At 38.3% G+C, this 24,312-nt stretch overlaps 2 protein-coding genes across 2 annotated transcripts in view; both read left to right on the forward strand.

Annotated features, from left to right (window-relative positions):
- The first annotated feature begins 5,568 nt into the window (after positions 1-5,568).
- Positions 5,569-12,000, forward strand: FAM177B (family with sequence similarity 177 member B). Its single transcript, XM_063290175.1, has 5 exons — positions 5,569-5,878; positions 7,169-7,327; positions 8,277-8,343; positions 8,686-8,783; positions 11,781-12,000. Exons 1-5 carry the CDS (start codon positions 5,852-5,854, stop codon positions 11,976-11,978), a joined length of 549 nt encoding a protein of 182 aa, XP_063146245.1. The 5' UTR covers positions 5,569-5,851; the 3' UTR covers positions 11,979-12,000.
- Positions 12,001-19,331: 7,331 nt separating this feature from the next.
- The window catches only part of DISP1 (dispatched RND transporter family member 1), a 73,315-nt gene continuing 68,334 nt past the window's right edge, over positions 19,332-24,312 (forward strand). The window contains exon 1 of the mRNA XM_063303990.1: positions 19,332-19,724. The gene's annotated coding sequence lies outside the window, so the exon portion shown is untranslated. The remainder of the gene's footprint in view (positions 19,725-24,312) is intronic.

The raw sequence follows: 24,312 nt of genomic DNA on the forward strand, positions 1-24,312 counted from the left end.
CCATCATGTTTATTCTTTAAAATTGATGTGCATGTGCTAATGCAATCCTATGTTTTGAGTGTCATCAAAAATCATCAAATCAGTCTGATTTTTTTCCTGCTTGCTTATAATAAACCAGATAAGTCAGTCACAAGAAAATATTTGAATTGTGAACATAAATATCTTCTGTACATACTTTACTGGTTATGTAGAGATCTTGAAGATATCCAAACAGCTCTCAGTAGTGATCAGATATACCTGTATCAGAATGTTTCACAATCTATAGTGAGGAACTGTAGTCTTGATAGACATTCTGGTTAGTAGTACATTGTATTATGTATTGTATTTCATTTACAGTTATGTTTTGAGAATTTTTATTTACTTGATTTCACATATTTGTGCAGCCATGTTTTGTCTAACAATTAGACAAAAGGTTATTTTTTAATTACCAGTTTCACTATAAATATCTAAAAAAGGTTTGCAACAATTGTAAAAAAAGTATTACAAAATCAGTCAATCAATCAAAGTTTATTGATTAGCCCTTAGGCCGTATCAGAATACAAGATTGAACACTGAGTGTTAATAAAACTCTATATAAAATTATTATAAAAAAGACAAGTTAAATGAAGAGTAAATAAAAATACACTAGATAAATATACATATAAGTGAAAATACACATCATATTTCCGTGTCACCCCTACAGTTTACCCCAATCAACCCCACATATGGAGATCTCAAGTGTATTGATTTGCTTAAATACAGAGCTGTATTATATGTTATATTTGGGTCTTGGCCACACATAAAATACGTTGTTCTAATATGTGATTCCCAGTGGGTCGTTCGTTTAATGTATGGGCCAAGTTGCAGATCTCTCTCCTTGTATAAATTACAATTGAATAATATATGCGCTATGTCCTCTATTTCAGGCGCTCCACATATACAAATGCGTTCATTATAAGGGATTCTGTTAAATCTCCCGTATCTGACCATTGTATTAAGCTGATCAAATCTAGCTCGGGTAAATACCTCCCTGAGATGTCTTGGCATTGGTATTTTTAAATAGTTTGCAATTTGAAAAGTGCATTTATATTGGCTCAACCATTTCAAATTGCCAGCCTTGCTTTTTGCACTTCTCTATCTGAGATTCTTTGTGCAGCACTCTCTTTGACTTCATCTCCAGAAGTGCAGGAGACAGGGAGACCACAGCTCCTTATATAATTCGTTAATCGTGTAATCCAGGAGGTCTGTAGTTGGGATTTTGTCTGTTCTAATAGACACAATCTTGGAAGTCTGTCAGACTCCATTTCATTGATTTTTACACCAATAATTGTATGCTCTAATTTTAGACTGTGAGTAGATTGTGTAAATTCCCAATTTGGCTCTAACTGCAGCAGCTGAAGTCCTTTTATCTACATCCAGGATGCTTCTCAGATGCTGGGATTGTGTTTGCTCTATTAATGTAATGGAATTTAAGCCCCAGACTTAGGGGCTTACCCTAAGGTAACCTTAGGGTTACCTTAGGGGTAACTTTATCTTTATATACTTTGATTATTGGTGCTAAGGAACCTGGGTAGCTATGTGTTTTTAATTTAAGTAGTAGATTCAGATGTGCCTTTGCTCTAAGTGAGCTCCTTTGGTGATGAAAAACCCAAGATCCAGTCTCAGAGAAAATTACCCCAAGGTAAGGAAAGGTATTTGCTTGTTCTATTATGTCACCATCTAATTGCCATCTATGTCTCTGCTGTCTTTTTCCAAACACCATAATTTTTGACTTTGATTTAGTGATGATTAGAGAGTTATCAATAGGAGCTAAGTCTTCTTAACAATCTACATAGTCCAACTTGTGAGTATGATGATAATATCAGTGTATAGCAAGGTGTTACAATATGCATTTAGGACTTTGGGCATATGTGCTGCAAGGTCCTTCATTACTCCTGGCAGGTCATTGATAAATAGGTTGAATAATAGTGGTGCTAGTATGCACCCTTGTCTTACCCCTTTGTATGTATTGATCCTGTTTGTCATGGCTCCATTTACCCCAAACTGCACTTTCAAACAAGTGCTTGTGTATAGAGCTTCAATCAATACCAGCAATCTGGGTTCAATTTTGAGGGCTGTCAATTTACTCCATAATACTTCTCTATTCATCATGTCAAATGCTGCAGTAAAATCAATAAAAGCAGCATACAAGTGTCTCCTCTTACAGGCATATTTGGCAATCAGATGGTTCAAAACGAAGAAATTATCCATGGTAGATCGGTTTTGCCTAAAACCTGCTGCTGCTTCTGCAAGGATTTACCCAGCTTTCAATTCTGCTCAAGAGTAACCTAGCGTATATTTTGGCAACAATGTCTATTAAACTGATAGGTCTATAATTAACAAAATGTTAATGATCTAATCTGCGGACATCAGATTTTTTACTTATTTTGGGGGGGAAGGATTCTGAAAGTCATCTTGCTATAGTAAAAACATTTCATTGTATCTTTGTTGAGATTTCTCAGGGAATGAGTGCTTCATGATTTGGGGAATAACAGATACTTTGGAGGTGCTCAATTTTAAAAAGTGCGGACCTGATCAATAATTAGGATGGAAACACTGGGAACTTTATATAAAATTGAAAGTTGAACTAATGTATATTTTTAAAAGGCTTTCTAGCACATCTGCAACTAGAATTTAATGTTTGTATGGTTCAACTATTTTAAATTACTTTTGCTGTGTGTGCATACACACACACACTGTTCTGTCTCTTTGAAAACTCCCCAGCTATATTATGATGTTTAGAGAATAAGAAAACATTAATCTTAATGCTTGGCCATTGCATAATGCAGACATAGCCTTCATATGCTATTCAATTATCTTTGTTGCATTTCTTACTGATCCCTGCCTTTGGGCTTTAAATACATCAATAAAATATCAATTAAAGAACTCCTTGTTTGATTTTTCAAGATAATGGTAAACACTTTATCTTTACTCTTATATAATATATTATTTTCCACTTTAGGATATGTGTATGTGTATATGTAGGTTTACCTTCAATCGTACTTTCATAAAACATTTTTATCATACTATTCAATACCAATATGTTCTATGTCTGTTTAATATTTCCAAATTGTTTCTTTGTATGCTTGCATAATTTTTAGAAGAACTAGAGCTGGGTTTGTATCTCTGTATACATGGACAAGATGGAAATTGGACATACTGTTTCTAAATGTTGGGCTGCTTTTTCTTGGTTAAGAGATATTTGAACTAAGTCTAATACTGGCTTTAAAACATAATTTTATAAATGCTATGTAAGTTGGATAACACTGCATAAATAATAAAACAATTGGCGTGTTAAGTTGTGTTTATTTCCAGGAAATTATCAAGTAACTTGGGTTGTAGTCCTTCTAAATACCATTAGGCTTAGCTACTTTTGGTAGAGGGAGTGCCTTTGAGTCAGTTTTTGACTCCTGGTGACTGCTTGGATGAGTCCCTGCAGTTTTTTTGGCAAGGTTTTTTGGAAGTGATTTGCCATTGCCTCCTTCCTAGGGCAGAGCAAGAGGGACTAGCCCAAAGTCACCTGGGGGCCTTGTGCCTGAGGCGGGTCTAGAACTCACGGTCTCCCAGTTTCTAGCCTGATGCCTTAACCACTACACCAAACTGGCTCTGTAGCCACTGTTACTGAAATTAATAAAATTCTTAGTACAGTTCAAAACTTTGTTGGACTCAAAGGAGCTGGTGTAGATGGAGGACATAGAAGATGCAACTTTTCAACTCCTAATTCTTTCTCTTGCATGTCTCAGTAATGCTAATGTGACATTTACCTGTAGAAAACAGATACAAAATACTTAATATCACAACCCTATATAGAATCAGTTACAAACAGAATGCAGCTTTTGTGAGAGAGAAAGCAAGGAGTTTAATCACTTGGAAATATCTGTAAAAGCTGCTTCCATCTCTTGACCACCCAGAGTCAGAGGTGGGCAGCATATAAATTTAATAAAGTTGTATTATTATTGTCAAAATTCCATTGCAGAACAGTGAGCACTTCGCTTCAAGTCAGATGCTTTTCTGGGGAATATGACAAATTATTGTTGTTTGGCAGTAGGAGGGAGAAGAATTAAATGGAAGGCCTATTGAGAAATCAAAATTAATGCCTACTTTGTTCCAGGTCCTCCAGGTGGCACTGTTGGTCTGTCCGATTTGTTTATTAAAACCCAATGTTTTGTGGCACCTTAAAGACAAGCTGCTGCTATTAGTATTAGTATTATTATTACTAACATAGTATTACAGCATCAACTTTCATAGACCAGAGCTGTAGTGTGGAGAGAAAGAGAAAGTAATGATTTCAGAGAGAGAGACAATACAGATAATAAAAGTACGGACAGAATTTAGGGCTTTTAGATTTCATGACACCTGTCTGGAAATAAACGTGGAGAGAATGGGTAGAAAAACTTCAGGTCCATCTTTTCTTGCAGCTGCATCCAAAATTCTTAACTTTGCAGTGGGTTACTGTAATGATTGCCTATTCTGACATACTCCGCCTCACAAGCAAGTTCTTAATGAAAACTGATTTATTGAAAGAATAGTGTGCAAATACAAAGAAAGCTGAGAATGACCAAAAGCGCGCCAAATACAAACTAAAAACCCTTGCTTCACTCCCGATCCCGCCCCTCGCCCCAGCATAGCAACCACCCCCTCCCAGGTGTTGGTAACCGTTACACATTGGCCTGGGAAAGTAACCTTGAACACATGCAATAACCCAAACATACATTCCTCAGTAACAGTAAGGAGATTACAGCCCGGCAGGGCTGAAATCCTCCTCCCCGCAAATGACAGACACGGATCAGGAAAGTGACATGCGAAATGTTACGATGGATCCAGACCATTGGAACGATGAACATGACAGTTACCCTTTCAGTCATTCCCCTCCATTGAAAGTATCAAAAAGGAAATGCCTATGAAGATGCACACAGTTATTTCAAACACTAGATTTTTCCTGGATTATTAAACAGTAAATATTCCCTTTTTTAACTTCTACATGTCTTATTCTCAATTTGCACACAAGCAATTCTGGCAACACATTTTCTCCTGGGGTGTCTGCAGGGAGAGGGTCCAAAAAATCAAGGTGGCAATCACAACCATGTGTTTGAAGCCCTGCTGCTTTTTTATGTGTGTTGTGATGCAAGTAAAAAAGGGTGGGGGTGCCATATTGGTTTTTTTTACCCCACCTGAGTACCCCTGTTTTCTCTTCTTACATTATTCCCTTACTCCTGTTCTCTTTAGAAGTTAGCATGTAGCAAGTTATATCATGATGTCTTAAAAGACGTGGCAATATTACAAAGCAGCTGGTAGATGGCACTGCAACTACAATTCCAGGTAATGTTGCTTTTCAACATAGGTGCGGTGTTTGTTTCCAGCTGATTAGATCTGTTGAAAAAGAGTCAACATTTATTCCAGGAACTTCTAACCTTGTAAAACACAAAAGTGTTTGAATTGAAAAGGCGGGGCGGGGGGGGGTAGGAGGGGGTAGGCAAACCACAGAAAAAAAAGGTGAAGATAGCTCCCCAACATGGAAATGTATTGATTGTAATAAATCACATGTTTAGCCATTTTCTAAAGTCTCATTTTACATTTCCTTTAGCTTTCTGGCTATCACTCTAATCATTTAGATTTGGTATGTAAGTTACAGAAGAGGAAAAAGTCCAGCCCACATTTCAAACTTGGCCAGCCCTTGTGGAGAAAAGAGTATCCTGGTCTACTATAGTACTGCTTTTCTCAACTGGCCTCCTTTGAAATGCTCATCTTTCCAAAATTTCTCTGCATGGACCCCCAGTTATGTGTTTTCCATCTCCCTAGCTCAGCATTATTTTAATCAGATATTATTTCCATTATGGACAATACCCAAAAGACTCTAAAGGTGAGTTCTTTTTCTGTTCTTTCAGATCTTGATTGCTTTAGCCTTGAGTACTGGAGGAAGTTTTTGTGTTTTTCAAAGACTTTACTATCTTTGTTACAACAAATTGATCAATTGTTGAAAATAATGCTGAAGAATAAATGTGTTGTTTGGGAGAACCTGCCATTATACAGCAAAATACATTAAATTATAAAAATGAGTGTATATGTTCCTGCTGCTGATACGCAATCTTTTTTAATGGGTTTGAAAATTGACTGCTGATAGTTAGGTACTGTTTTGAAACAAGCTGAGCATAACTGAAGTGTGGATTGGGAGATGAAGAATCATTTTGCTTCATTTTCTCCGTTTGCTTTGGCCTTCAGTCATAAGGGAAGTTGACTGGAACACTTAGAACTGTTTCTGCGTATGTGAATTATATCATGATGGGTAGCAACAAGGTCAGCACGTATTAGTCATAAAGACATCATTTGGCCTATGAATATCCTGACAATCCTTTAGCATAACCTTTTCCAACATCGTAACCACGTGCACAGAACAGGAACCTGTTCTTGATGCTTTTCTGTTATATGAGAGCAATGGAAGGCTTAAGGGTGTGTGTGTGTGTGTGTTGATTTACCAGGATACTTGGACTGAAAAGAAAAAGTACAGATAGCCAACCCTCATTATTTTCAAGCATCAGTGCAGACAACATCACAAATCAATGCCAAAATAGCAAATCTGACTTTTGGTTCACACTAAAATGGGTAGTTTCATTTTCTAATGTTAGTTCATAACAGTTACTAAAGCTGCTATTATTACTGTACCAAAGGTCCCCAAGGGAATACCTCTTCATCAGAGGACTGAAAGAATAAATGAAGTGCCATGTATTACAATATATGGAACAAGTCTCAAGTACACATAACATATCTCCAGAAACAACACATGTAAGCACACCCCAAAAGAATGGGGGGGCAGGGGGGACCAGCATGAAGAGACTGGGATTTATGATATAATAAAGGGTATATTTTGCTCACACCAATTTCTTATTTTCCACCTAATTGGTTGGTGTGTTTCCTTTTGTTGCTGCTCAAATGTTCTCAACACAATGTTTACAAAATTTAGATCAGACTCTCCTCACTTGCTTTGGAGGTTTTGTTTTTAATTTTAGAAACCTTCAAATGAAATCTTCAGAATTCAAACAAGTCTATTTTTATTCTATTTTTAGAAGATGAAGTAAAAACTATGAGGCAAACTAGAGCTCTCGTCTTTTCCTAAAATTGTTTTGGCTGAGTTGACTTTCCTTTTGATGAACAGGAGGAAGTGAATGATGGAAGGCAACTGGCAGATAATACCCAAAAGGAAAATAAACTTCCTGGAAAGATTATTTATTTTGCAAATGGCGAATCAATGGAAGTATGCAGTTCAGAGGAAGATGATGTTGAGGAGGGCAATCAGAAGCCACTACTTGACACTGTGAGATTACTATGGCTATTATTATTATTATTATTATTATTATTATTATTAATTTGTATGGCTACTGGGACATTGCTGCAGCCTATGGATCCTCCTCTTCCTTTACCACTGAAAATCAATAGCAACACCATTGCTGATCATTTCAGCAGCAGCCACCTTGAAAATAAGCTTTTCCTGTAATATGGGGTTTGTTACTGTCATTTGAAGAAGTTTTTTATACATTAAACAACAAAAGCAACAAAAGCAGACCAACCCCAATGACACAAATGCTGAGACTTTTTATGAAGTTAGTGAGATAAACTTCAGAAATATTTTAGAATTCATTAACCTTTTAGAAATCCTTTCTGAGTACCCCACTAGATGATAAATGATGTGTGTTTTTAAATATATAAAAAAAGTATCTATGAAAGTATACTGTTGTCTGCAAAGATCTTCGTGTCTTCCTCCTGGAATTCTTGGCCACTGATAAAGCTAATATATTTTATTCATTTATTTATTAAATATTAATTCATAGTCCTGAATGCTTTGCTTTGGCCCTGCCTACCTTTTACTGGAAGCTGTACCACTTGATTAGTGGTACACCATTGAAATAGCTATTCTGTTTCATGAGTACAGGGAAACTGTTGTCTATTCATGAAAAAGGACAAAAAGGGAAGGTAAGATAGGTAAATAATGGAGGGGGGGAGGGAACTGCCCTGTTTACTATTTTGTTTTTTTCAGGAAATTTTTCTCAGGAAAGTGATACATTTTTATGCATAATGTAAGAATGAAATTTCAGCAAAAGTGACCACTCGATTGTAATTTTGATGCAGCAATAGCTGCTCTTTCTCTTTTTGCAGCTGAAATCTATTATCTTCTCTGAAATACATCCTTATAGCATGATTGCTTTGTAACAGCTGCAGACAAGTCTCTATATTGTTACCAATAGACCTTTGACTTTATTTCGTAGGCCAATCTGTCTTGGGGTAATTACCTACGACTCTGGGTACTTCGAATTGTAGCCACAGCATTTTTCTGTAAGTATATTTTTGTGGGGAGGGTTTAACTATAGGTGATAGGCTGGTCGGGTCAGAATGTTTAGTCCATCTTCAGCAGTTCCTGAGAAAACATGTATGTTCTTACACCTTCATAAAGGAAGTTAATTATGGATTGGGCCCCAGTCATGGAAGTTATTTTCTTCTTCCTCCAACAACCAGAAAGTAAATTGCCTGTGATATGGAAGAATTTGTGGACTAATACTGGCCACTGCGTACTATTGGATGCTCTGATTATACTCACCCTCCACACACACTTGCCATCTGCACACCCCAAAATCTGTGACTTGTTCAAATTACTCTTTTTCTCCAATATCCTTACAGCTTGTGAGGTTCTTGGTGGGAAATTTGCCACATTCTTTGGACTCAATGAATCTAAATACCAGTATGCAGTGGACGAATACTACAGGATACAAAATAAGGTAAACACTGTTATCTAAACATTGCTATTTTATTTCCCTTCAGTCTTCTCTTCCTCACAGTAAATATATCCTTTCCTCATTCCTCATAGTATATATTTTTCCAGTCCTGTCACTAACTTGATAGCCCTTGTCTGAACATAAATTTGCAAATGTTCTTTTTTGACTGCAGTGCCTAGAACTGGACACAGTATTTCAGCTGGTGCCTGCCCAAGTCATAGTATGAGTGGACAATTACTTCTCTTGATCTGGACTCTTATGTTGCTGCCAATAATTACAAATAGCATTTGCCTTTTTTGCAACTGCATCACACTATTGGCTCATGTCCAACTGAAGTAAACCACATGGTATTCACTGGATATTACCTCAAGACTTGACAGTAAATCATACCTCTCCAGATGCTTATCCATAAATTCAGCTCTCAGCTAAACCTGGACTTGGCTAGATTCCAATCTTCATTGCAGACAAGAAGTAAAACTGACGCACAACTGTTAATAGTCCACTGCAGTGCAAAGAAGAGACATTATCTATGCTCCAAAATTTAAATTCTAGGCTTCTTCCTCCCATTGTTCTGAAAACAGATTTACTTGGTGGGTTGCTCAATGGCTATGTTTATGTAATGGCTCTTTTCACTTCACCAACATCTGTCATGATTTCAGCCCCTACAGACATCATCCTACTCTAAATTAGGGAGAGAACATTCATGTCCAGAACACCAAGACCCCAAATTTAGGGTGGGGTGGGGAAAGAAAATCCTCATCCTTCCCCATTTTGTATCACCTTGCTCACTGTAGCCCTTTCCCCACAACTAAGAGTTAACTGTGCCCTTTGGCATAAAATTGCATCTACCTCTACTCTAAACCAATTGATGAAGATTTGCTATTAGGTCAAATTAAATAATTCTTAGTAATTCTGCTCCTAATCCAGTATAGATCATCTATAGCTTTCTGGCCTGAAGAAAGAGTCCTATGGCAGTGAATTTCAGATTCAGATTCACTAAAATTCACCCTACTGGGGTTATCAAAATAATAAACAAAGACGACTACTCATTCACAAAATTGGAGGGGCGGGTCATTCAGCTGTCTGCATAGAAAATGAATGAGAGTTTTTGGCCTAGATTGCCAATATAAAGGTGTTTCATTTGAAAATAGATTACTTGCTAGAATTCTTGTTGTCCTATCTTCCTTCTCATAAACGTCAGAGCTGTTGAATTCTCATGCAAGGATTAACTGTTTCCAGTTCAGACTGCAAGGAAAGAAACCTGACATCAGTAAAGCTGTGTGAATATGTGCTTCCTGTTGTCCTTAAACTACTCATCAATCCTTGAGTTGAATGCTGAGCTTAAGTTCTAGGATTGTTGAGAGATCCACTGCAGTTTTTAAAAGCCTCATGCAATATGTATGCTTGGGTCCCCCAGATGGTGACCATAGGCATCGGTGTACTTGCAGACACTTTCCTTTGTGACTCGGAAGCCTCCTACTCCTCCTGATTTATGTGTTTTTTAGAATTGTTTAGAAATTCCAGATGTGTCCTTGGCCCTGAAAAGGTTGGGAAGGAGGAAGCAAGTAAGAGAGAATGCCTTGTCTTTAGACATGCATTCAAACATTTATTCCTCTTAAGAACTCGTTACTAATCAGGCATTTTGCAAAGTACTGCATAATTATGATTCATGGACCAGAACGCTGATCCTTGTAAATTACTTTGTGGAACAACTTCTCCTTTAATAAAGTTCAAAGAATTCAGAGCAGTTACTGCTCATTGTGTCATGTTGAAAAACCTGTTACTGTTTGCTCTGTTAAGTTGGTATTTATTGGAGGCTGGGATACTTAAAATCTGATCACGTGATAGAGTTGAGTGGCTAGAAGCATGTGCCAGGAGTGCAATTAGCTTGGACCATGAACATTTATGAAGAGTAAAGAGAAACCTTCCTAGCTATCACGTTTTTCAAAAAAAACAAAAACAAAAAAACAGCGAATGTGGATCCTTTGAATATCATAATACAGAAACTTTGGATATCTTAACACTTAAAGCCAGAAGTATTTCTACCATCAGGCAATAACTGTGGCCTTTTTTTCACAGATGACAGATTGGGGGAGAAACCACTGTATCATACAAAATTGAATGTGATTTTTTTTTTAAAAAAGAGCTACTCTACTAGACCTAGTATTCTAATAGAAGATCACATACACACACACCCTTAGAATTGCCAGCCTTTTGGCCTTCCAACTGCCTATTGGCCATAGTTTTAGAATCATGACCTTCCTTTACCCCTTGTCCAAAGTAGTCCAGGCCAAATTTGGTTTACCAGTGCATCTTTCCCAGGCTACAGGTCATCCTGCCTTTAAAGTAGCCATAGTTTACATTCCAAAAGTAGTAGATAGGATTAGAAAAAAAATATCATGGAATTAACATTAAATATAGTCAGAATGATTACTCTCCAGTTAAGCATTTGTTGATTTTCCTTTTCTGAAACATTAAAGCTAATAACCTTTGGAGTGACTGGCAGCCACATCCAAGGCATTTGGGACCTCAAACTATGCAGCTCTGACTTATGAGAAGTAGACCTTTGATGGAGAACCCTAATAGAGACATATTAAAAGAGTTGTGTTGTTTCTATAATGCCCATAAAGTGCTATTATTGCATTCTGTGTGTTTAATTTTGAAGGAACAGAGAGAAATCATCAAAAACTGGGTGCAGATACTTTCCTGAGTACATAGTCTACCCCATTCATCTATGTTCAAGTCTTTCTACATTAATTGGGCTATGGATTAATTAGTTATCTGTGCGTGAATCAACACCATATAAGGTTTTATTTTAAATCAACATTCTCTGATAAAACACATAACATAAAATCTACAGCAGCATCCTATTAAAAAAAATCTCTAAAAGGAAAAATGGGAAACGTGTGGTTACCAGTCATTCTTGTCTTCCTCCATCAAGACTTTCTATAGTATATTTTGTTTTGCACCATGCATATTTTATTATCTGGGCTGTTTCAGAAAAGAAAAAGTGATGAAGATAGTGAAGAGATGCCAGAAATGAAGAAGACAACCACATCAAATGAAAAGCATCAGCTGGAAATGCAGCACCTAAAATATGGGTCCATTAATTGTAAAGATACGCCTGTCCTTTCTCAGGAAGACATTGTTGCAAATGTAAATGAACTTGAGGAAGGTGGGCTGCAAGGTCTAAAATAAACCAAAATTATGTGATATAAAATATTGTGAGTCGCTACTTCTGGCTGGGTCAAAACGTCTAATCCTCAAGACACATGGGTTGAGAGGTTAAATCAGCCATCTTGGTGGATTGTTTGGTCTGTATGAATTAAAATGGACTGCTTTTAGACCAAGGCCTATGTTACACACAACATTACTACTATTATTTCAGGGTTCTACCTGGTTTAATTTTGTTTTTGGTTGTACCACCCAGTTTTGCTATGAGCTGGGCAACAATATAAATTGTTTAAACAATCAGTTTAAAAAAAGTCAAGGAGAAATATCATAGTTGACCATTATATAAGCTAATACTAATATAACAGTAAAACACTTAACCATAATGGACTGAGGTATCTCTATGAAAGTTGCATATTAATACAGGGAAGTGATGTTTACTGAAAACTCCAGTAATGATAGGCATGATTCCCTGAAAGATTTTCCCCACTGCTGTTCCCTAAGGAATATTGTTCTCAAACAAGAGGGACTATGGTCTAGGGTCTGTTCTCATTTCACATGGGCCAAGTAGATTGTGTGTGAGCTTCTTGCATTCCAGAATAGATCCTAGAATTTCCTGATTTGATCAGTAGGTAAACTTGTGTACAAAGTATTTCCTGAAGGTAGAAAACTCTAAAAATCACTGCTATATAGAAAGTAGTTTCTTAACATAAGCTCAGGGGTAAGCAGTATCCCAAGGAGAACAATAAACACTAGACTTTCATGTTTTCTTTCTTTCAATGTCTTTTTTAAAGTTCATGCAGTTGCCAGCAATTTGCTTCTGCGTATACCTAAACTGGTTAATGATGACTTAAATTATGTTGTATCTTCGTTTTGATCCAGAAATCAGATTTTTTAAATGGATAGCATCTCATACAATGGCAACCAACTCATGTGGAAAATGTAGTTGAGCTGCTGTTTTTTCAATTGAATGGGAAGAATACTCAGTAACAACAAAATCCCTATCCCAGTTTTGTTCTTTTTACAGCCACAGATCAGAGCAGCTCTTTCTAATCTGGTGATCTCTAGAACTAATGGACTTTACATTTCATCATACTCAGCAAAAACAGGCATGCGGTCTGGGAATTATAGACTTTGTAGTCCAGTGTATCAATAAGACAACCAAGTTGGGGCAAGCTAGATTAGAATTACTATTTTATGAACAAAAAATTACTGTCCTGAAACTTTGTAAAGAAATGCAGAGTATAAATAAGAAAAGCATTGAAATACACAAATTAACATTACTGGATATTTGTGAAGAAATTACTTAAATGGACACTGTCCATCAATTTTAATATGATTATTATTTCTTTCACCTCAAGATGGCACTACATAACAAGCTGCAACTTCTGATGCTCAAGGCATGATGAAAAACAAAGCCAGATACAGCTGATCTACTGAGGAGCTAAACCCTAGAATATGAGTTGGGCAATACTTTTGTTAGGATGATCTGAATATCTGGTAGAGATATTCAGTGTTTTTCAAACTTGGCAGCCTTAAGATGTTTGGACTTCAATCCCCAGAATTCCCCAGCCAGCATGCTTTACAGGATTTATGGGACTCAGACTTTTGGTTTTTGTTGTTGTTTTTGTTCTGAAATCCTAGGAGTAACCTGATATCTGCTTCACTTTTTAGGGAGGAGGACTAGTTCATTCTCTCTGCAATTCTCATTCTTGAGTCTCAGTCTAAAATGGAGACCCTTAATGTCTAGGAAGAAATGGACTTTTGTTACTGTCCTAATTCTATGAAGGTTACCACACTTAGCCTAATGAAGAGTTCTTTAGAATTAAGAACACTTGCATGTAGGCCTGAGACTTTTGCTTGGGCCTATAACAGTGTGCTGATGAGCAAATTGTATATTCTGCTATTTTCATAACAGATGCTTGACTCTCACCACTGCCATTATCACTCATTCCAAGGTTTTCCTAAACTTGGATGGCATACGACGCAACCTGAAAATGGCTCCCTTCTTTTTTCTGTCCTGTGTTAAAAGCATCTGCATTCTGGACAAAGCATGTTCCCTCTCCATAGTTTTGGTCCTGCAATTACTTCCAACTAGTCCAATAGTTGTCACAGAGACCACAAACACATGGGTTACACTAGACCCCTTCCCTACAGCATGGAGACTGAAGTCATCCAAGCTTCAGAAACACACTAGCTCCAAGATGACATTCAGTAGCTCAGGGAGGGAGGCCACATTGACACATTTATCAGTGGTATCTCTCTGTAAAAGGCCATTCAATATAGTTTCACCTGTTAGGGAAGATCTCCTCTAATTTAGAAAGTAATAGCTATTATTCTGTACAAGAAAGGAGCTGCCCAAGGTATGTCTGATCCCCCAAAATCATAGAATAGATCTAGACTAATGGTGGCCAACAGTGGGTGGGGTGGGGTGGTGGTGGTGGTGGATGAAGATGTAAAGTAGGTGGGGATTTTTTTTTTTTTTGACTGGGGAATAACTGTTAAATTTTTAATTGTTTTTAAAATTTGGTAAGCATATAGAGGGAAATGATACAAAATCACATCACTAATTTTTATTAAACATGTCACCAAAATTCACACATGTAGTTGGAGAGGTTTACAGGTGCCACAAAAAAAGAAACGGGCAGTACTAATGCCAAACACACCTGCCTCCCTGTAAATACTAACAAATGCAATGGGATTTATTTCTGAATAGGTAAGGAAAGAAGAACAATTAACTGAACTTGCTGTATTTTCATTTCAGAAAACATCATTTTTCTAATGGTTATGTAAACAATAAAACTTAGGTTTAAGAATTGAATGAATAAATTAGACTAATCATGTGTAAAATGTAAATTACTAAAAAGTTGTCTCTGATCAACCAAGCAGCAAACATATTTTAAATTCTTAAATATTTTCCAAAGAGTAAGCACTCTTTTTAAGAGTCATTCTTCTTTCACATGCATCAGAAAATATCCCTGCTAAGATGAATAGGGGAAATCAACAGGGGTTTTACAGATTCACTTGCAGGTTCTAAGCTAGACAGACATCAGACTGCCTTGGTCAAAAGACAGCTCCCTCTGCTCCATGTGTTTAAAGGGGTGGGGAGCAGGTGTGACTTCGAAAGCTGCCTTATATTCAGGGACATATCTATCCCTGTCTTTAACCTGCTCCAATCTGGTAACCTGTAAATGTGGTACACATCAGCAACCATTTTCCCTAGACAAGATTGTCAGGCCTTCAAGGTAGTCCAGACAAGAAGCACCAACCACGAGTACTATTATTACCTTTATTGTAAGGTTACAGTAACAGAATCTTGCAAGTCTGAAAGTACCTCTCCCCTCCCTCACTTCTATTCTCCCAAAAACTAGAGAGGGTCCCTTCTGAGACACTTTCTCTATCCCCACCCCTCCTTTGGATTCAGATATCATTTATCAGACCATTGTCTAGGCTGCAGCTCCTCTTCCTGTCTCCCAAGGTCATTCCCATATACCGTTACAGATATCAACAGACAAGCTTGAATGTTAGTTTACAGACTGACAATGGCATCATCAAAGTTTCAAACATCTGTTGGAATACGGTAGACAACTCAATACATTGTCATTCCACAGTCAGCTGGAAAAAATACAACAGCCATATAGGAAATCGTTAGGAAAGGATCTGCCAGTATTGTCATGCTCTTAACCAAATTATTGGTGCAGTCATACTTAGAACACTGCATTGAGTTCTGGTCACTACATTTTAAAATAGATACAAGAGCTGGACAAGGTGCAGAAAAATGCATGTGAAAAGGCAAAGGAGCAAATGTTCCATGAGGGAAGATTATGAAATTTGGGGCTAAAATATAAATAAAGAGACTTGCTAGCTGAATAAAATTACACCTAGTGTTCAGAAAGCTCTTATGAAGGTTCTTTTCCTGCAAAATACTAGAATGTGGGGTCAACGTAATAGAATGAGGTTCTATCTGGGAGCAGAGCTATCATATAACCTAAACCAAAGAACCGTACAGTTCTTTTTATTTATATTTATATTTATTAAGAATTTTTTCATACAATAAAAGAGAAAGGAAAAGAAAAAAAGGAAAGAAAAAAGTGCAAGAAAAGAAAAAGAAAAAACTAAAGAAATATATGAATGACTTCTGACCTTTTCAACAGATTACAATCTTATTGTCCCTCCTCTTCTTAAACATAAAAGAACAGTACACTTCCGTTTGCGATGGTCATCATTTTGCACTGAGCAGGTAGCTTCAGGAGGAATGCACATGGAGCAATGAGGAAAGGTCCCCCAATCTAGACAGCCAGATCAGATGAAATGAATGGTGGAGATTCAAGACAGGGAAAAATGCTTCTTGACGTAGCACATAATTTGTGGAACTGGCTATCCCACGCTATAGCAATGGCCACCAACTTGGATAATTTTAAAAGGAGATTAGACATTAATGGAGGATGAGATTCTCACTTGGCTAGTAAGCATTATGGTTATTACTCCATTATCAGAGGCAGCAAGTCTCTCAATATCAGGTAAGTGGGTGTGTGAGAGAGCTATTTTGAATGTGTTCTGCTGGTGGGCTTCTCATCACCACCTGGCTGCTATGTTGGAAAAACAGCACTGGAAAAAATAGCCCTTGGGCTGATCCAGTGCTACTTTCCTTACATTCCTCCTCTATGCACACACCCAGGGGACTCAGAGAGGTGAAAAGCAATGAAAGTAGACCACATATATTTTGAAAGCTTATAAACTGCCTGTCAAATCTTAATAGCATGCTTCATCCACCCAGAATCTTTTGATAGTAAAAGTCTGTACTGTATCAGCAATGTCCTGAAGACTGTGGTAGCTTCACCCCCCCGCCCAATATAATAAGCTAATATTATAATTGATGTGATTAGCACATCAACAGCTTGCCAAATTTTAAAAATAGTAGCATTTTCTGGAAGATGTTTGTATGCTATTCTGATGTGTCTCTAGGAAGAGAGAATTGAGGAGCTGAATGTACAGTGGCATGTGGTTATAAGTTCAATGGCTAGTTGATGTCAGCCCTCCAAGGCAGACCAAACATGGAAACCAAAGACACGCAAGCTGATACTACTTTGATTAAAAGGTCATAGTAACAGAATCTTGCAAGTCTGAACACACTTCCCCCCTCCCTTCCTTTATCTTCAAGAGAATTAGGGAGGGTCATGTCTGAGATGCTTTCTCAAATTACATTTCTGCCCCGGACTCAGATTTCTTTTATCTGGCCATTGTCTTGGTTGTGGCTCTTCTGCTCTTCAGGGTTATTCCTTCTGTCCATTACAGTTATTCTGTAATGCAAATATTGCTAGAAACTCACTTTCCCCTACTATATTTGCTGTATTTATTGCTGAAGTGCTCTTTGCATAGACTGTTACTCCTGTAACTCTTTCTGCTTCTAACTTCTTCACTTTTTGTGCTGATTACATGTCAAAGTTCTATGAAGATGTTATTCCACATAGGCTTTACACTGATTATGATGATGATTCTGTTAGGAATCAGTTACTAGTTTGTGTCCTAGATTTCTGAGCAACACTGAAACCAAGGTATAAGATCTTCAAAAATGTAAGCTTATCCACAATTTACTTTTAAATGATTAGTACCTGCCCCGTAAGGCTTTTTCCCACAGGCATGATTTTTCTCTCCAGTGGTTTTCATCAGATGAAGGCTTATCTGAAATTCTGTACTCTAAGTTTATGATACATATGGAAAACCCATGGTCTACCAGATGTTAGGCTACAACTCCTATCATACCTGAACACTGGCCATTTCAACTGGTAGAAGAAAAGTCTTAACAACAAATAGTGACCAATGAGTTCCTTACTCCTGGACAACACAATCCTTTACATCCATATTATTAGCTTAGAATAGTAGAGCTGTTATTAAAGAATGGATATGGAGACAAATAATTTTCAGGGCTGTGTATGCTTTCAACATGGTTGGGAAGAAATTGTTCTCACTTTGTGTGGGCTGAAGATTTCTCTGCTATTCATTTAAATAATCTCTTTTTTCAGGCTTCCATGCAAGCCTAAAAACAATGCTACTGCATTAAGGAATCCACTAAAGTAATATCACTGCTTACTACAGAAGGGTGATTCTGTTCATCTGAAAAATTTTTAAAAAAATGTTTACACAGAAAAGTCCTATGGTAAGGTAGTGAGATATTGTAACATTATTTGGTAAATATACTTATTATTTGGTAAATATACTTTTCTTTTTCCTAGCAGGATATACAACTTGTTTTTCCCACAGAAGTGGCTGGATTGCAACTCTCATCATCCTTAGCATTGGTGGGTTGGGGGCTAATGTGAGCAGGAATTCAGTAACATCTGGAGAACAATATACTGTATTGCTCTAATTGTTATAAATTTAGCACACTGTTTCTCAACCTTGGCCACTTTCATATAGTGTTATCTTTATCAAGGCTGGCTGGGGAATTCTGGGAGTTGGTCCACACATCTGAAAGCAGCCAAGGTTGAGAAACGCTGTGCTAGCATATAATATATTCTCAGAATTAACCACTGTGTTTGCTACAGTCACTGAAGCATTTAACATACATGACCTGTGATTGCCATACTGAACCACAAATTACTATAGTTTAGTTTAGCACAGTTTAGTCTAGCAGACCCTGTGGTCAGTTTTTGATTCAGAGTTTCAGTGTGAGAAAATTGGATTCATTGAGTTAAATGAATTGGTTAAATCCTGGTTAAATCAACTATAAGTGGTTTCCTGATAGTGCAGCCATACAGTCTCCATGTACACTCAATCCACAATGATAAGCCCTATTTTTAAAAATATGCCTAAGGAAGAACTCTCTCGATCTGGGATCCAAACATCCGGACGACCACTAAACGGCAGCAGAGAGCGAAGAGTTTTTTTGTTTCTTTGTTACAGTCTTGCAATCTTCCAGCTGTCTGTAGTCCTACCTAAACTCATGTACTGAACGTTTCCTTATCGCCTGGTAATTCCTAGCCATAGGCCTTTCCCACTGGCGCTTTCTAGCCTCCCTCTCCCTAGTTCCTACAGCGCAGCTCCAGCTACTTACTCTCTCCCCCCAGTGGAAGCCGACTGAAGTGAATCCCTTCCGCAAACATAAAGCAGCATTCTAGGAGGTGCCATTTTCTCTGGAAGGGTGGGGGGAGAAAGATAGAAGAAAATGAAGAGGCCGGCAGAACAAAAATCACCTTTTCTAAGGAATGGTGGGAAAAAAGGGATAAAGATAACACTATGTGTCTTGGATGTGACCGGTCTATTTTTAAGAGACCTAGAAATAGCGGTGGAATACTGACGAGTCCCTGTCCCCCTCTTTCTTCCAGTTCGGCTATTCTCTCAGTTTTGGAACGTTGATCCTTTACCCCGGAACGAGTCCCGAACCCGAGGCGCAAAGAGTTGCTTCGGAGGGTGTTATGTGCCTAACACGGTGGGCAGATATTTAGCTTCGGATGAGGCTTGTCTTTGGCACGTATTTTCCTTCTCTAGTTCATCGCCACCGATCGTTTCTTAGAACATAGCACAGATACGGTGCTTACTGTGCCATGAAAGCAGCATCACCCCGGCAGTAGTTCTGTACCGCCGCGCTGTGCACAAGCCACAACCGTATTTGCGTTAGTATAACAGCCCCCTTGCTAAGCGTCTCATATCGCCTTTTAAATACTTGACACGGCCTAGATGACAGTTAGCAACGGGACACATTCCTGGGGTTAGCTTTATGATTTCGAAGAACGACGATTTCGACAGGGATAGGAATTGTAACTAGCAGACAAGGTAAGTGTTGCAGGGTTCTAAAAATGCACTTTTAGCGCTATTTTTAAGTAGTGGAATGTTCACGAGTATCAGGAATGTGTACTGATTTCTAGATACGTCCATCGTATGTGAGTCTTCAAATACTGAGATTTTCCTTGTGCCTAAATGTGGGATCCCATGTTCCTTTAATCACATCACAAGTTAATTGACTTTCCAAATAGTTGCTGAGACATTGTTAATAACTTGTCATGTCTATCTGTGTTTTATTATCTTCTGATCTTACTGGCTGGATTTATACAACAGATTGAGCCATGTAGTTTATTGAACGAACCACATTTTGATGTGTTTGCATAACATGTTAAATCAAAAGCCTTGTTTTGCAAACCATGTAACCCACCAAGCCACAGTCACAAACCACACTGTGAATTAGTGTCTGTGGTTTGCTTGTTTATAGCTTAGTGTACTATACAAACCCAAGTGATTTATTTAATAAACATAGTTGAATCATGGTTTGCAATTATCCCTCTGTATCCTGTAATCCAGGATAGTATTTTGTGGCTCCAGTGAAGTAGACAATAGTCTGTGGAAGCTTTTCTCATGATAAATATTGCAATACTTGTTTTTACTTCATTTCCTCTTAATGCATTTAGCACTTAAGCTGGGTCCAGGAAATAAAAGAAGGGATGGATATGCTTATTGGCAGTATTATCTATTACAGAATAAGGCTGGCCGTTATACTGGTCCACTGGAAGAGGAGAAAATAGGTAGATCAAAATGGGGTCCAATTATAATTATGTTACTGTTTTATTCTATTAATAACCTTTATACCCTACTATCCTGTATAGAATTTGCAAGTCTCTTGTTTAAGGTGCAGAAACTGTACAATCAGATTGGGAATTAAAATAAGCACTGCTATTAAGCTGGAGCTTGCATTTTAGTAGCTTATATCACCTGGTAGTGGTTTGTTAATATGCATATAGATGTGAATAGAGGAAAAGGATTGGTTGACTTTGATATGCTGTGAAAATGGCATTTTGAACCTGGACACTATTTTCTGGAAAAAAAAATCCCTGCTGCAGTTGCTAAAGTAGCTTCCCCAATTTTGTGGACTTCTCATATTACAATATGATCACAATATCCATCAGCACACAAATATTAGGGATGAAAAGAAGTATAGTTTCAACTTGCAGAATTCTGGAAGGGACTAGATTAGATAAGGCTATCTGGAGGAAATTGACATCCGGTAGGTATTTTTCCTAGGTTTTCTCCAAAGCCGTTTCTTTATCTGTGTTTTCTGGTTGTTTGGGGACTTAAAACATTTGAGTCTTGTTTTGATGATAAGAAAAGAGTGGAGTGTACATTTTTTTTAATGGAGAATAGTACAGTGGAATGGTAAAGTTTGCACTGGGAATTCCCATGTCAGGGGTGCTAACAGAACACCTCCAGCGATAATTGTGTGTATGTGGGTTGGGGTGTGTATAAAGCCCCGCTCAAAGGAGTTTGCAGTCAACAATTTGATTATGAAATCATTATGGAAAGAAGAGGAGAGCCAGTCTGGTGTAGTGGTTAAGGCATCAGGCTAGGAACCAGGAGACCATGAGTTCTAGTCCTGCCTTAGGCACAAAGCCAGTGGGGTGACCTTGGGCCAGCCACTCTCTCTCCTAGGAAGCAGGCAATGGCAAGCCATTTCTGAAAAACCTTACCAAGAAAATGGCAGAGACTTGTCCCCGCAGCCGCTTGGAGTCAAGACTGACTCAAAGGGACAAAGAAAAAAAGAAAAGATAGCAGACAGAGAAAACTATAGGGGAAAATATACATTCAGTTCAGTTACATAAAAGGAACTTTAACACAAGGATTTACACCACACTGAAAGCAACTCCAGGCCCCTGTGCTCCTATGCACATAAGAACTGAGCTGATTTTTGCTGGCTCAACCCCCCACCCCACATAAGCTTTGTTTAGTATATTTATTTTAAGAGGTGCATCTTTGTGGAGCTTGCAAATATAAAGATTTGCAACCTGAAATTAAAGATTTGTACCTGTTTCCTAGTAAATAGTCTTTAAAATGTAGCTTTTGCAGTTCTTGGAATCAGGCATTCATGAAGTAGACTGCTGTCTCCCCAAAACTTGTTCCTGCTTGCTTTCTAGTGAGTTGTATTGGCTTCAGACATGCCTGTACATAATGTGCGCTTCTTCATCCAAAAGTATTCTTAAAATATAGGTTTTCACATTGGCACACATTCATATCTGAATACTGTTTTGCCTATGGAGCATTTATGGCTCCAAAGTTATCCTCCCACCTTCCTTCAAGCAGTACAGCACTTTAAAAATATCTGTGATTTATTACTGATAGCCTTCTAGAGTATGTATTCTCAGAGTGACTAGCAAAATGTAAAGAGCTGTTTCAGATCAGTTGGCTCTTTCTAAAGAAAGCATTTAAAGGGGAAACCCTAAGCAGAACTTGCCTTACTGGCACATTCCCTTTTCATCCATTTCTTTTATATAGTTCTGATGACAGTAATAATTTTTCCTGAAGTTGCATTGAAGGGTCCTGTCTGCTTGCAGAAAAGCTTATTTCTCTCTTCTCCCTCTGGTACTCCCAAATCTTCTCAAGATCCTATTTGGCTAGGAAGGCTAGGTGAAATCCATCTAATGTTGGTGTCTTGTGGTCCAGCTACATTATTTATTTATTTGATTGATTGATTGATTGATTGATTTCTATAGCCGCCCATCTCAGCAAGTGACTCTGGGCGGCTTACAACAATAAACTATAAAACAGTTAAAACAATTAAAATATAAAATAAATACAAAATAATATACATGGCTGCCAAGTAAGCAATGTACGGATGTTAATACAGCCAAGAGTCGGGACCATCCACACAGTCGAGGCCCCAGGCTCAGGCACAAAGCCAGGTTTACACGGCCTTACGAAAGGCCAACAGGGTTGGGGACATCCTAATTTCTGGAGGGAGAATGTTCCAGAGGGCAGGCGCCACAGAAGAGAAGGCATGCTTTCTAGTTCCCACCAACCGACACTCCCTGGCTAATGGGACCTGTAACATACCCAACCTGCTAGATCGAACTGGATGGGTAGAAACAACTGGGAGAAGACGATCCCTTAGGTAACCCGAGCCATGAAGGGCTTTAAAGGTGACAACCAGCACCTTGAATTGCACCCGGAAGCACACTGGCAACCAATGCAGCTCACGTAACATTGGTGTTATATGTGTTGAGTATCCAACACCATTTGCATTCTGCACAAGTTGAAGCTTTTGAATGCCCTTCAAGGGCAGCCCCATGTAGAGCACATTACAGTAATCCAGACAGGAGGTCACAAGGGCATGAGTGACTGTGAGCAAAACCTCTCGGTCTAGGAATGGGCGCAGCTGGTGCACAACCCGAAGGTGTGCAAAGGCCCTCCTAGCCACGGCTGCCGCCTGCTCTTCGAGCAGGAGCCTTGAGTCTATGAGGACCCCCAGATTGCGCACTGGGTCTGTCTGGGGCAGTGCATCCCCATCCAAGACCAAAGGTGGAAAAACCTTAGCACTGGAAGGCCCACCAACCCAAAGCCACTCAGTCTTGCTTGGGTTGAGTCGAAGCTCATTGCACCCCATCCAGGCCCTTACAGCCTCCAGGCACTGGGTCAGGATATCCACGGCATCACTCAGGCAGTCTAGGGTAGAGATATAATTTTCTCTCTTTTCTTGTATTATCTCTCAGATATAATTTCCCGCACTGAGGCTTTTAGCAGATTTCTGGAAAGCTGTGGTGTTGACTAATTTAGGAAGCGTCATAGAATCTTGCAGAATAGCTTCTTCCTTTTGCGATTTCATGTGATTCCATTGATAGCCACTCCTCAGGCCTTGAAATGTTAATCTGGAGCAAGGGTTAAAAATGTGTGGTTCTCCAGTCGCTGGATTCCCATCAACCCAAGTCAGTGTGACCAGCGGTCACAGTTAAAGGGAGTTGTGATCTAATGAAATCTACTGTATGTCATTGTATCTACAAAGGTAATGTTTGACTGAGAAACTGAATTAAGCAACAAAGAAGAAGCCATTCTTGGACAACCATGTGAAACAATTTGAATTGAATCTGTTGCTGTCCCTTGCTGTTGGGAATTTTTTTTTAAAAATCCAGTGGATGTTTTCTTCAGGCCAGGGAAAAGAGAGAGAGGTAATTTTCAACAATTTCCTTCCCTCCTGCAGCTCCTGTGTTCCCAAATCTGTTCCAGAAGACAAGAGTTAACACACAGGGAGGAGGGTTGGCAAAACCTGCTTTAATTCCACTAGCTGAAAGAGCACTCTGATAGCCAAGCAGTGTTGTTGGATGTAACTTCTGTATTGATTTAAGATATTAAATATGACTTTAAAATCAATAGGAACCAATCTTTTCATCAAGTTTGCTTTTTGCTATAAATAGGCTTCAGGCAGGTGAACAATTCTGTAAGTGGAAAATTAGACTTTAAATAACAGGTTTGATATTTGTTTCTTAGTACTAAACAACATAATATGAAATATGTTGAAGGCAGTTTGGAGCATTCTTTGGAAGAACAAATACACAACAATACTCTTCCTTCACAAGCACTGTGAACATACCTCTGAAAGACAGCG

This window comes from Candoia aspera, chromosome 1, assembly GCF_035149785.1.
Source record: "Candoia aspera isolate rCanAsp1 chromosome 1, rCanAsp1.hap2, whole genome shotgun sequence".
NCBI lineage: Eukaryota > Metazoa > Chordata > Lepidosauria > Squamata > Boidae > Candoia > Candoia aspera.